This window comes from Scyliorhinus torazame, chromosome 8, assembly GCF_047496885.1.
Source record: "Scyliorhinus torazame isolate Kashiwa2021f chromosome 8, sScyTor2.1, whole genome shotgun sequence".
NCBI lineage: Eukaryota > Metazoa > Chordata > Chondrichthyes > Carcharhiniformes > Scyliorhinidae > Scyliorhinus > Scyliorhinus torazame.
In genome coordinates this window covers 20,593,010-20,607,402 of record NC_092714.1, presented here as the reverse complement: position 1 = coordinate 20,607,402, position 14,393 = coordinate 20,593,010, and the positions used below count along the sequence as shown (strand labels likewise).

The window sequence follows — 14,393 nt, the reverse complement described above, 5'->3', positions numbered from 1 at the left end:
AAGCTCCATCTGCTAGAGTGCCACGAGATTGGGGTAGTTTTGGCTGCATAGGGGAACGAGGCAGTGGTGTCCTATGTCTCCTGCTTTGTTTGCGTTGGCAATCAAGCCATTAACTATCGCTTTGTGCAACTCTTATAAGTGGAAGGGAATTGATGGGGTTGGGAGTGGGAGTGGAACATAGGGTGTCGTATGTGGAAGACCTATTGCAAGCGATCCGGGGCCAGTTATGGGGGACATTGGTATATTGAATAGGTTCGGCTCCTTTGAGTATAAATTAAACTTTGGGAAGAGCAAGTATTTTGTGGTTTGTCCTTCAGGGAAGGAGCTCGGTTGGGGGCGGGGGGGTGCTGTCGTTCCGTCTGGCTGGAACTAGTTTCCGGTATCTGGGGGTCCAGGTGGCTCGGGATTTGGTGTGGCTTCTCAAATTGAATAAGACTAGCCTTGCGAGCAGGTTCAGGGCAGATCTACAGTGGTGGGACAGCCTACTGTTGTTGCTGGCGGGCCAGGCTCAGTCCAGTAAGATCAATACCTTGCCGCGCGCGATTCTTGTTACTGTTTCAATACCTCCCAGTTTTTCTACCTAAGTCATCGTTCAGGGGGTTGGAGCAGCTCATAACGGGTTTAAAAATGGGCGGGGGAACTGCTCTGATTCAGAGGGGGAGGGTCCTACAGAGGGATAGGCAGTCGGAGGGGAGGGGGGCTGACGCAGCCAAATTCGATGTTTTTATTATTGCGGTGAAGGTGTTGGGTGGTGTGTCGACCAGGGTACAGATGGAGTCGGGGTCGTGCAAAGGAGGTGCTGTGACGGCGTCTCTGCCATTTCCTTTGGAGAAATATTCCTCGAACCCGGTGGTCATCTCTACTTTGAAAATATGGCGGCAAGTCCGTCAGAATTTTAAGATGGGGGCAGTGCCAAAGTGGGGTCCTATCTGTAGGAATAATTTGTTTGAGCCTGCGAAACTGGATGCCACATTTTGGGGATGGACAGGTAAGGGGCTGGAGAGGGTGAGGGATTTGTTTCTGCAGGGGCAGTTTGCCAGCTCGGAGGAATTGAAGGAGAAAGCAGGACTTGGCGAGGGGGGCGGGAGCGGTGTTTGGCGGACACGTTCAGGGACGGGACTTTGCTCTGCGGACATTTCCGACACTCCCGGTGACGCCGGCGTCCACTGGAGAGGATATTCTGTGCGGGGTCGGAAGAGGGCAGCATGTCTGGGATATATGGACGGACCTTGGGGGAAGAGCAGTTCTTGGTACAAGAGGTGAGAGCCAGGTGTGAGGAGGAGCTGAGACCCATTTTGGAGGAGGGAGGTGTGGAGTGAGTCCCTCCGCAGGGTGTGAGCTTTATCATCTTGTGCGAGGTTGAGCGTGATCCAGCTCAAGTTGGTGTTTAGTGTGCACCTCACCAAGGCCAGAATGAGTTGATTTTTTTTGCGGGGGTTGAAGATATGCGGAAGCGGTGTTCGAGAGGGCACGCAAACCACATGTACATGTTCTGATTCTGTCCCAAGTTAGTGGGATCACCGGGAATGTCGGCAGAGCAAAGTCCCGTACCTGAACGTTTCAGCACCATAGCGGCAATCCTAAATGTTGATTTAGAGCCCTATCCGTTAGTAGCTATATTGGGGGTGTTGGACCAGCTGAAGTTGAGGACTAGTGCCGGGGCAGTCGCCTCGTTGATTGCTCGGAGGCAAATTCTGCTCAGTTGGAGGCAGGCGATGCCATTTCGTGCCTCAGCATGGCTAGGTGACTTGAAGGAGTTTCTGTACCTCGAAAGTCATAGTGAGGGGGTCAATCAATGCGTTCTACATAGATGATGGCCTTTTATATTGCACTTTAAGGAATTGCTCACTGTTTGCTGTTGGGGTGGGGGGGGGGGGGTCGGGTTGTATTTCCGTTAAGGGGGGGGATATTGTTACTTTTGGTCAGTTGGAATTTTTTCTTTTGTTGATTCAATGGGCAGCACGGTAGCATTGTGGATAGCACAATTACTTCACAGCTCCAGGGTCCCAGGTTCGATTCCGGCTTGGGTCTCTGCCTGTGCGGAGTCTGCACATCCTCCCCGTGTGTGCGTGGGTTTCCTCCGGGTGCTCCGGTTTCCTCCCACAGTCCAAAGATGCGCAGGTTAGGTGGATTGGCCATGCTAAATTGCCCTTAGTGTCCAAAATTGCCCTTAGTGTTGGGTGGGGTTACTGGGTTGTGGGGATAGGGTGGAGGTGTTGACCTTGGGTAGGGTACTCTTTCCAAGAGCCGGTGCAGACTCGATGGGCCGAATGGCCTCCTTCTGCACTGTAAATTCTATGATAATCTATGATATGTTTTTGTGTTGTTTGGCTTTGTAAATTTTTGACATAAAATATTAGAAGTTCAATAAAAATCTTTTCTTAAATAAGAGGAAGAAAGCATCACACCCATAATATGGCGGAGAATGGTGACAGAACATGGAAATCGCTCTCCTTCCCAGGGTTTTAGAAAATAGTGGAAAAGGTTCTTTCCCCTCCTTGTTATTAAGAAGGCTGCATTTCCCCTGAGTGCTATTTAATGTTCTGACCACATGGTGTCACCCTCATCACACTTCCTCACAGACTGCCGTGAACCTCCTGACAGCTGTGTGATTGAGAGGAAGCCTCTGTCACTGCAATACCTGAGATTTATTGCCTGGAGGCAGAGTGAAGACTCGGCTCACAGTGAGCTGCAAACCTTCCGCTAATGCCTTTATTTCAAACAGTGATCTCTGCTAAAGCCACAGTGCAGACCTCTGTAAACTGATGGAAAGCTCTGTTCAGGCCTGGAGAAACGTGTGAAGAGTGAAGATTCAAGGCAGCTGCTTTGCCACAAAGGATTAACAAGTAGCTTTAGCTGGAGTATTTATCTTTTATGTTTTGACTGGGGTGGGGTGGGTTGAATTATTGGGTAGAGTCGTGTCCGTACAATGGGTGTGAGGGACAGTTAATGGCAAAGGAACGAGAGGGAAGATGAGGAATTTCTTCATGCATTGGGCTGCTGTTATCTGAAACGCACTACCTGTAGGGGTGGTGGAAACACTCCATAGAAACTTCCAAAAAGCAGTTGGATATTTATTTGCTGACAGCGAATCTGAAGGGAACTAACTTGCAGATTAATGGGGTGTGGGACTGAATTGGACAGCACAGATGCTGTAAAATTTGTAGGCTTTTATGCTCCTCGCAGCTGTACTTTGGAACATTGGAGATGTGCAAGACTGACCATAAAGAGTGCTAACACACTTGTCCTGGCATTAGAAATCTTGGAATTCTATTCCTCCAAAAGATGAGGAGGAACTACCCGCAGAGGGTGGTGAGTTTGTGGAACTTGCTGCCCCATAGTGCAATGGAAAGAAAGAAAAGAAAATCGCTTATTGTCACAAGTAGGCTTGAAATGCTGTGAAAAGCCCCCAGTCGCCACATTCCTTCGCCTATTCGGGGAGGCTGGTACGGGAATTGAACCGTGCTGCTGGCTTGTCTTGGTCTGCCTTATAAGCCAGCGATTTAGCCCTGTGCTAAACCTGCCCCTGAATTGGCGTCATCGGATGGTTTTAAGAAGAAGATAGATGTATTCCTGATAAAGAACGAGTCAAAGGGTCAAGGGGAACAGGTGGATTTGAGACCAGGAAGAGATCAGCCATGATCTGATTGAATGGCAGCGCGGGCTCGGAGGGCTGAATGCTTACTTCTGCTCCTAATTCCTTTGTAAAAGGACAATTATAGTTTTTCTAGACTGCGACAGATTTTGATTTGATAAGGATATTGTGGGATATGGAGTTGAGGGGGAATAAAGAAAGTAGATGTTAGCTATGATCTAATTGAACAGGTGTGATGGGCTGAATGGCTTACTCCTGTTGCTTTCCCATTATTGATTTAGAATGGCGGTAAGGATACAATGGAGATGCGCTACAGAATATTCACTTCATTGATAACACAGCCCTGAAACATCCCAAACCTCTTTGTCTAACTGATTATTTTGGAATCAAGCAAACGTTATTGCGAGGATTGCTCCCCAATGGTCTCGCACACATCCAAGTGTCCACTTTGAGACAGGGGCCAGTACTTTCTCATTCTGAGTTTGAGGATGGAAATGGATGATTTGGGGTTGGTGGGCCAGAATCATAAAAAGGGAAGGATTAATTACTCGTTCAGAATTTCCTCCCAGCATTTCAGACTTTTACAATCAACAAAGAAAGGGATTTCTCATCCCTCCAATCTGACTTTGATTATAACAAGGCCCAAATGTTAGCATGCCAGTCCATTATTGAGTCTCTTCACAGGGGCTCTTTGTTAAGTTTTGATATTGGCAAATTTTCCAACATTTGTCACTCTTTTTACTTTTCTGAAGATAGTAACTAGCTACTGGCCATTTCCATAACTCTTGGTGCTGAGCTTGCAGGTGTGAGTCTCTCAAACTCTGTAACAGTAAAGTCAATCTCCCCCTAAACCCAATTCAATTGTTTTTTTGGCTCAAAGCAGCTTAAATGCAACATCAACCAGCAGTCAGAGCTGAGGCCTTCTGGTTAATGTGGCTCAGTGCCTGTGGGGAACTTGCCATCTTTATTTTTAGGAGCAGAAAGAGTGACTGACCCCAAAAACAGAGCACTCCAGCAACACCTTTTAGAAATTTGAAAATTAAAAGATTTATTTAAAAAAAAACTTAAGCACACAAGATTGAAGTTACACAGTTAAAACAGTCTTGCTCAACAACCCCCTTATAGATTTTTTTACCCATAAAAATCCAGTAATATTACCCAAGTCAAGTAAATGGTTGGCATTTAATAAAGAGATGCTGCGTGACTTCGCAAAGTTTTCCAGTCTGATATAGGATTACAAAAAAGGAGGTTCAGAAACAAACCATTTTAGCACTGGGTGGCTGCCTCCAGTTCAAAACCTTCATAGCTTCTCAGCACAAAGGAACTGGTCTTCAGTGCACTCCCTCCCCCCACAGTTACCAGAACTCAGTTAAACATCCTTCCTTAATTGCCTTTTCCCCTTTCATCTCGTTTCATTGTCCTCAAACACCCCTCTGAACTCGGCTTCTCTGAATATAAAAATATTTCATGTTTTCTATTTTGCCTCCTACTTGTGGGTCAATCAAGCACCTCTTGATGTGCATAGAATTGTCATAGAATTTACAGTACAGAAGGAGGCCATTCGGCCCATCGAGTCTGCACCGGCTCTTGGAAAGAGCACCCTACCCAAGCCCACACCTCCACGCTATCCCCATAACCCACTAACCCCACCCAACACTAAAGGCAATTTTGGACTAAGGGCAATTTAACATGGCCAATCCACCTAACCTGCACATATTTGGACTGTGGGAGGAAACCGGAGCACCCGGAGGAAACCCATGCACACAAGGGGAGGATGTGCAGACTCCGCACAGACAGTGACCCAAGCTGGAATCGAACCTGGGACCCTGGAGCTGTGAAGCAATTGTGCTAACCACTATGCTACCGTGCTGCTTTTGAAATTCAACAGCTGAAAAACTAAGTTTTCCCCACATTGCAAACTTTAGGTCTAACTGATTTACTTGTAACTCAAACTCTCCATAACCTCTCATTACAAATGCATCAACCTAACATCTTTAATCTTTCATCTCTTAGCCCTCACAGCCAACTGCACTGCCTGAGTTTGTGGTGGAGGCAGAGACCCTAAACTCTTTTTAAAAAAGTACCTGGATCTGCACCTTGAGTGCTGTAAACTACAGGGCTATGGACCAGGTGCAGAAAGGTGGGATTAGAAAGGGCACCTAGTGTCCTCAGGCTGGCATGGACAAAATGGGACAAATGGCCTCCTTCTTCTGTGCTGTAATTTGTCTATGATTCTATTTTGTCTCTAGTAACCTTCACCGTGTTTAACAAACCTTGGACATACGTGGCTTTCTTTACCCACACTAAATAAATACATTTTTAAAAATCTCTCGTCGCACAAAGCAAAAATGGATATGGAGATGGCGGTCTGCCTGGTCACCCTTGTGTTGCAAACTTCCCTCGTCCTTGTATTTTCCTATATCTTGGCGAGTATGACATCATGTCTTTGAATGCAGACCTACCAGCCTCCTCCACAGGTGGCTAAGGATAGAATTTATTTATGTGTGTAAGCCGTGTTCTCAGCCTTGTGTTTCTGTCTTGTATGTTGCAGGAGAACTTGCGTTCTCTCACTAAAGAGGCTCACCAGCTTATTCATAAAGACTTGCCCTTTGAATGTTTGGAGGTGGCACCCAAGGTTGCAGTGGAAATATTTCCGGATAACAAGTAAGCATGTAGATATCTGAGCGTCTGCTTCTGTACAACTTGGACAGCTGCTGTCTCACACTGCAGTTCATGTACTCCCGGCATTACTGTTTAATACTGGCCCCTGTTTCCCCTCCCTCTCAACCAGCATCCTTGAGTTTCTCTCCTAACCTGAAGATTGTTGTTGGGAATCAGTTCTACAGGTTCTGACAGTCTTACAGCACCGTGGCCCGTGGCTATTTTTTGCTTTGTGAATTCTGGATAGAGAACAATGTGTTATTCAGCCATGCAGTTTCTTTCTCTCTCATTCCATCAAATGTTACTGATCAGGAGTGGGAGCCCTGACTTCACTTCCCAGCCATATGGGTTAATAGTAACACCCCTACTATCCTTCTGGTGTGAATAGCTAATATTACCTGGGATCATATCTGGTATGTTCTTTGAGATGGAGTAATTTGTTTCACTACGTGTCAGAGAACATTCATATTTCTGCTTTCAATGTGAATTTATTTTCTAAATTACTTAGTTCCTTTACACACAAGGTGGAGGAAGGAAGGTGGAGTGGCCCTATAGGTTGGCCAAGTGCTGCTTTGACCAACTGCTCAGACAGGCACCCCAGTATCCCACAGATATTCTACTGAGAGCTTCACCAGCCTGCCTGAAATGTGTTCAGGTTTCATTCAGCATCCCTGACTGACCTCTAGGGCTCAACTGTGCAGCTGCTGTTCCATAAACAAGCTGGCTCAATCCTCCTCCTTCCAAGAAGCCTATTAGTGTGTCAGATTGTCCCGGGGCATGTGCACATTCCCAGGTTCGCTTTGGGGAATCGAAGTCCAAAGAGGTGTTCTTGCACCTTGGCTTTCAGGAAATGCCTGGTGTTCCAATTCCGAGAGGGCTCCATCTGCCACCTGGGACGTGTGATCACCTACTGACTTAGGTGCTGGGTTCTGGAATGGTGATGGGGAAACTGCGATGACTACTCTGTTGTGCATTGTATAGGTATGTTGATATATTCATGTTTCTGATGGTTTTCATATGAGTTAATTAATTGTGGTGCATGCCTCTGTTCGCACTACACTGGTATTGGTGTGTGCGATTACATTTAGTGATTGTCCCTCTGTGCACAGAGAGTCAACGAATATACTCTATTTCTGTGCCTCGATGTGGCTTCGCGGGTGTGAATGTGCATATATGACAATTTGTAAGATTGTGATGGATGTGACTTCAGTGTGTATGCACCGCCAATCTACACAGAATGCTTAACATGCCTGAATCTCTTCACAGACACAAGTTAGCTGCGATTGAGGAGCAGGCTTCCCTTCACCCCAATAAACTTGTAAAGCTGTACAGGTGAGAATTGCTTCAATTATTCTGCGATACTGTCTACCTCAGTACAATAATCACCCCGGATGTGGAATCTATAGGATACTAGGTGGGAGTCTCCAGCCTTCTAGCCACGTGTTTCTAGGTGGCAGGAGGCAATGTGCCGTTCTCTGCTCCCATCGCTGTTGATACGGATTCCCATTGAAGCCACCCTACTCCACCGGGAAACTCCCGGGCGGGGGTGGGTGCACTGCCGGCAGGAACAGAGAATCCCGCCGCCAGCGAACGTCAGGAGGATTCCAGTTAATGTCTACCTTGGTGCAGTGATAATATGTTTCATACAACTGTGGAATATATAGGGAATGGGGAGAACAATCTTCTGCGGTATCCCTACAATCCCAGTAAAGGTGAGTGTGAGGAATTCACTTGCAGCAAGTCCTCAAAAACTTTGAAGAGTACCGGGTGTTATAGAGTCTGTCCTTCCGAACTTGAATATTGGATCTGGAGTGTGCATTTAGAGCTGTTAAACTAGGACGAAACACCGGTGGTGGGAGCAGCATGAAGCGATTTAATTAAATGAGGTTATTCCCCTGGCTGGGAAGTCTAGAAATGGAGGCCCTAACCTCAGGATCAGTGGTCAGCAGAAATTTCAACACTCAGAATGTTGTGAATCTTTGGGATTTTCTACCCAGAGGACTCTGGATGCATTGTCGTTGAGGTTGATGCCAGGATTGTTCAGAGTTTTGGATGATCAAGCAATCGAGGAATATGAGGATTGAGTGGGAAAGATCCGTTATTATCTTATTAAATGGTGGCGCAGGATCAAGGAGCCAAAGGCCTGCTGTACTCTAATTTCTTATGTTATTACGTTCTCCATTAAAACGCATGATTTTGGATTTTCTTTTCTCAAGGATGTGTACAAAAGTTCCTTTGTGTTTCTCCAGGTCGCTGCAATTTGGACACTCCTAAATCCCCCTTTCCTCTGCATCTAATGTGAGCTGTGAGAGCTTACTGTCAATCATGGCGAATGACTCCATTCTCCTGCACTGACACTCATCAGCTTGTGAATTTTATATATATATGCATAATACTTCATTTAGAAAACGTTATTCTTGTGAGTCGCAGAAAACTAGCATGCAGGTACACCAGGTAATAAAGAAAGTGAATGGAATGTTGGTATTTATAACTAAAGGAATTGAGTATAAAGGTAAGGAAGTGTTGTTGCAACTGTACAAGGCATTGGTGAGACTGCACCTCGATGTAGCGGCATTGGAGGCAGTTCAGAGGAGGCTCGCTAGATTGATTCCAGAGATGAGGGTTTGTCTTGTGAAGAGAGATTGAACAGTTTAGGCCGAAATACTCTAGAGTTTAGAAGAATGAGTGGAGATCAAATTGAGGTATATAAAATGATGAAAGGTACGGATAAAGTAGACATGGAGTGGAAGCTTCCTCTTGTGGGGCATTCTAGAACGAGAGGTCATAGTCTCAGGAGAAGGAGTAGCAAACTTAAAACAGAGTTGAGGAGAAACCAGGGGCGGGATTCTCCAGGAATCGGCGGGGCGGGCAGAAATGGCGCAGTGGAGTGGCGGGAACCATTCCGGCGTTGGGCCGCCCCAAAGGTGCGGAGTCCTCCGCACCTTCAGGGGCTAGGCCGGCGCCGGAGTGGTTTGCGCCCCGCCGGCCAGCGTGGAAGGCCTTTGGCGCCGTGCCAGCCGGGGCCTTAAGGGACTCCGCCAGCCGGCGCGGGTCCGCGCATACGCAGGAGTGTCAGCGGCTGCTAACGTCACCCCCGCGCATGCGCACATGGAGTCACTTCCGCACCGGGAATGGCGGATGACCACGGCCTTCGGTGCGGAAGGAATAGAGTGCCCCCACGGCACAGTCTAGCCCGCGGATCGGTATGCCCCGACCGCAGGCCAGGCAACCGTGGGGGCACCTCCCGGGGCCAGATCTCCCCTCCCCCCCCCCCCCCCCTCCCCCCCGCGATCCCCCAATAACCCCAGAGGCCGCCCGTGCCGCCAGGTCCCGCCGGTAAGGGACCAACTTCAATTTACGCCGGCGGGACCGGCTACAGATGGGCGGGACTTCGGCCCATTGCGGGCCGGAGAATTTGGGCGGCCCCGGGGCCCATTGAATTGCGCCGGACCCTGCCATTCTCCGAGGCGGGCGGCGCAATTCACGCCACGCCGTTTTTTTGAGGGGTGGGAGAATTCAGAGGCCGGCGGGGGCGGGATTCACGCCGACCCCCGGCGAGTATCCGACCCGGCGGGGGGGGGGGGGGTCGGACAATCCTGCCCCAGATCTCCCAAAGAGTCTCCAATCTGTGGAATTCTCTACCCCAGAGTGTGGTGGATGCTGGGACAGTGAGTAGATTTAAGGAGGAGTTAGATTTTTAATGAGTAATGGGTTGAAGTGTTACAGAGAATGGGCAGGATGGGTGTAGTTGAGGCCATGATGAGATCAGCCATGATCGTACTGAACAGTGGATCAGGCTAGAGAGGCTAAATTGCCTACACCTGCTCCTCATTCTTATGTTGCTGAGAAAGAACTATTCTGTATAATTCTACCTTCCAGTTCTTGGTATGTAGTCCTGTTGGTAACAGCACCTCGAGCACAAATGTGGTGTTCCTGATTAATAAGGGGATTTCTTGATCAATCAGGAGAACAGGGGTTATGGAGAGAAGACAGGAGAATGAGGATGAGAATCATATCAGCCATGATCGAATGATGGAGCAGACTTGATGAGCCGAATGGCCTAATTCTGCTCCTATATCTTATGCTCTAATGGTCACTGGCAGCAGTTATTATCCATTCCTTGTTCCCCATAGATGGTAATGTGATAATGCCTTCTACTGCCACAGTCATATGGTGAATGTGGAAAGTGCTGGTGAAGATGTAATGGTGAGTTGCTGCAGTGCATCCTGTAGGTGTTACATGCCATGCCAAGCCGGGGCATGGGCTGTGAATCAAGACGATGGTTCGCTTCTGGAGCATTGTTGTAGCTGTAATCAATCTAGTCAAGTGGGGAGCATTCTTATCACACTCCTGACATGTGTCTTGTGATTCCCTTTCTCTTGGGCTCCGGAGTTACGTGGTTCATTATTCTGGAATCTCAGTTGTTTAACATTTAATTTAGGACTATAGTAATTCCTGTGTTGAACCGTTATGTAGGTTATTATTATGGGGACAGTCAACTGTTGAATTGGTTGATGAGGTGCAATGCGATCATTAGGATTTCAGTAAGGTTTAATGGGTGTGAAATTTTCATCTCATTTTCACATTTTGATCTGAAAAACCACCCACAAAACAATTACAGATTGTGTGACATGTGTATGGATTTAAACTAATCAGACTAGTGTAGAAGTGTGCAAGTGATTTGATCTGACTAAGTGTCCAAGAATAAAGGCTTAAAAGAACTTTTGCTTAAAATTTATTGAATCACAGCATCCCTGCAGAAGGAGGACCATTCAGCCCTTCGAGTCTGCACCGACCCTCTAAAAGAGCATCCTAACCAGGCTCCCACCCTATCCTTGTAACCACACTTAACCTGCATATCCCTGGAGACTGAAGGGCATTTTTTAAGCATGGCCAATCGACCTAACCTGCACACCTTTGAACTGTGGTGGAAAACCGGAGGTAACCCACGCAGACACGGGGAGGCAGTGCAAACTCCCCACAGGACGGAATCGAACCTGGGTCCCTGGCGCTGTGAGGCAGCAGTGCTAATCACTGCCACTGCCACCCACTTGTATTGATAGGTGTTCACAAAATAAGCCTGGTGACAACACTGGCAATGTATTTGCAAAAAAATAAATTTAGAGTACCCAATTCATTTTTTCCAATTTAAGGGGCAATTTAGCGTGGCCAATCCACCTACCCTGCACATCTTTGGATTGTGGGGGCAAAACCCACACAGACACTGGGAGAATAGGGGCTGGTTTAGCACACTGGGCTAAATCGCTGGCTTTGAAAGCAGACCAAGGCAGACCAGAAGCACAGTTCAATTCCCGTACCAGCCTCCCCGAACAGGCGCCGGAATGTGGCGACTAGGGGCTTTTCACAGTAACTTCATTTGAAGCCTACTTGTGACAATAAACGATTTTCATTCATTTCATTTCATTTCATGTGCAAACTCCACACGGACAGTGACCCAGAGCCGGGATCGAACCTGGGACCTCGGTGCCGTGAGACAGCAGTGCTTAAGCACTGTGCCACCGTGCTGCCTACTGACGATGTGTTTTGAATGACCTGAATCTTGTCGACTGTTCTTTACCTTGCATTTGAATGGGCACAGACTGTTCACAGTCCCAAGTATAAGCCTCTCAATCTCTGCCTATCTCTGTAGGTGTGGTGACTTTGTAGATATCAGTAATGGACCACACATTTCCAGGACCAGTGTTTGCTCGCAGTACGAGATTACTGCCACCCACAACCTGGACACAACCCAGTCTGGACTGGTGCGGAGATTCCAGGGAATATCTCTGCCCCTTCACCTGAAGGTAAGCTGACACAAATACGCACAAGATGTTTGAATCGCTTGTAATGAGAGCTCAATTTAAATGGGAGCACTATACCTTATTGATACCTTACTATACACTCTTTATGATTAGTCATATGACCTCTGTCCTGGTGCTGTGGCTTTGTTTGGTATTCTGAGTCGTGTAGATTAGCATGTCCAGCTTCAATAATTGGGCTCTGCTGATTCACCTGATCTTTATCAGGGCAGGGATTAGGATGCCACCAATCGCTAAGGAAGGAGGTAAAATCAGTTACAGCTCAACTATAGAATGGTGAGGTGTCAGTGACTGAAACATCCCAGTATTAGCTACACGCTGCCTCAGGAGATAAGAGCAGGGTGGCCCTATCCCCGTTGGGGACTAGTGGAGAAGGGTCAGTCTCCTGGTCCGCACATGGACAGCTTGCAGAGTGACAGTGATAGGGGGCAAGGAACAGGTGGCCTCTATGAACAGGTGGCCTCTATACCAGAAGGTGAACAGCTCTGTTGACAGTAAAATGGATTTTAAACTGCAGTTGGTTCATCGGCAATAAATTACCCTCTAGTTATTGCATTCCAGTGTTACTGATAAAGCTGCAAGGATTACTTCTTTGTTGATTAGTCCTTCATGCAGGTAGTTGCACTCTGCTGAATGTGAAAAAAAAACTAATCGGTCTTTATTTCCTCTTCAATTCCTGGCAATGTAACAATCCACTCTTTATTCCCATCCCTTTCCATAGGCCCTTTTCGCTGTGTGGGAAAGGTTAAGGCAGAGATCCCAAAAACTGGTGAGTTGGAAAAAATTCTGTTAATTCCCTTAATTGTGTATTGATTTCAGCTTTCACACAGCTGATTATTATAGATTGGTTTGTTTTGTACCTATGTAAACCTGTTTAGCACAGGGCTAAATCGCTGGCTTTGAAAGCAGACCAAGGCAGGCCAGCAGTACGGCCCAATTCCCGGACCAGCCTCCCCGAACAGGCTCCGGAATGTGGCGACTAGGGGCTTTTCATTTCATTTCATTTCACCTGATTGGCTTATGTCAGGATTACTGAGGCAGTTGTTTTTACTTGAAGCAGACACTGGTTCGCAATTCATTCGGTATAGGTGACGCCCACATCCCGTGAAATTAGAATCATAGAATCTACAGTGCAGAAGGAGGCCATTCAGCCCATCAAGCCTGCATCAATCCACTCCGCCCTATACCTGTAACCTTACCCAGGCGGCAAGGTGGCACGGTGGTTGGTGCTGTTGCTTTGCAGCGCCAGGTTCGATTCCCGATTGGGTCACTGTCTGTGCGGAGTCTGCACCTTCTCCCCGTGTCTGCGTGGGTTTCCTCCGGGCGCTCCGGTTTCTTCCCACAAGTTCCGAAAGACGTGCTGTTAGGTAATTTGGACATTCTGAATTCTCCCTCAGTGTACCCGAACAGGCGCCAGAATGTGGCGACTAGGGGCTTTTCACAGTAACTTCATTGCAGTGATAATTATTATTATGTTGGTGCTATTTGATGTGCTTTGAAAAACCACTTTGTATTTCCCCATTTCCTCTGTGCCCGCAGATTACAGAAGACCAAAGTTCAAAGCGAGACAGTGGAAGCAAGAGCATCGTGAGCAAATTGCACAGAGAGACGGGGCAGGGAGCATAAACCAGCTTGCTTTTTAAAAAAAAATGATTGTAATATAAGTAAATGTGCTAATTATGTACACAGTAAAATATCAAATACCCTTCATGAGCTTGTGTTAAAGAGGTTTGTATGCAGCAAGTTGTGATCTGGGATGCACTGTGTAAAGGGTGGTGGAAGCAGATTCTATAGTAACGTTTCAAAAGGAAAGCGGATATATATTTGAAAAGGGAGAAATTTGCAGGCTACAGGGGTAGAATAGAGACTGGGACTAACTTGTTATTAGACGTATGCATGATGGGGTGAATGGCCTGTGTTATTCTATGATTAAGACAACAACTGTCAGGCCTGCAATAGGTTTTCTCTACTTTATTGAAGACACTGATCCTTTGGGTTATGTTTCCATGGGGCTGGTAGTTCTTGGGTGTGTGTGAAATCTCCCGATGTGAACTCTCTGTGCTCTCCAAGGTGGAAAATCTGAATGCGAGTGTGAGCTGGCTGCTCAACGTAGGAAGGCATCATAGCCAGGTCTGATCTTCTCTTTATCTAAGGCATAAAAGCAACCTCTAGCAACCCTGTGTTAATCTGAGTCAGAGACAGAAATCTGTCATTAAGACTTCAGAGCTTTTTTTAATCCTCCTATTTTAGGTATTTATGAAAAGTTAATTTCTTCACGGGTGCTTTGGCTAAATCAATAAAAAATAAAAAAATAGACT

The 14,393-nt window shown here is 47.0% G+C and overlaps 1 protein-coding gene across 2 annotated transcripts in view; it reads left to right on the top strand.

Moving 5' to 3' along the window:
* The window catches only part of mrpl39 (mitochondrial ribosomal protein L39), a 35,450-nt gene extending 21,665 nt beyond the window's left edge, over positions 1 to 13,785 (top strand). For both annotated transcript variants that reach the window (XM_072513139.1, XM_072513140.1), the window contains exons 6-10: positions 6,147 to 6,259; positions 7,523 to 7,588; positions 11,907 to 12,060; positions 12,797 to 12,844; positions 13,615 to 13,785. In XM_072513139.1, coding sequence (XP_072369240.1) covers positions 6,147 to 6,259; positions 7,523 to 7,588; positions 11,907 to 12,060; positions 12,797 to 12,844; positions 13,615 to 13,701 — 468 coding nt within the window. In that variant the 3' untranslated portion in view covers positions 13,702 to 13,785. The remainder of the gene's footprint in view (positions 1 to 6,146; positions 6,260 to 7,522; positions 7,589 to 11,906; positions 12,061 to 12,796; positions 12,845 to 13,614) is intronic.
* The last annotated feature ends 608 nt before the right edge of the window (positions 13,786 to 14,393 follow it).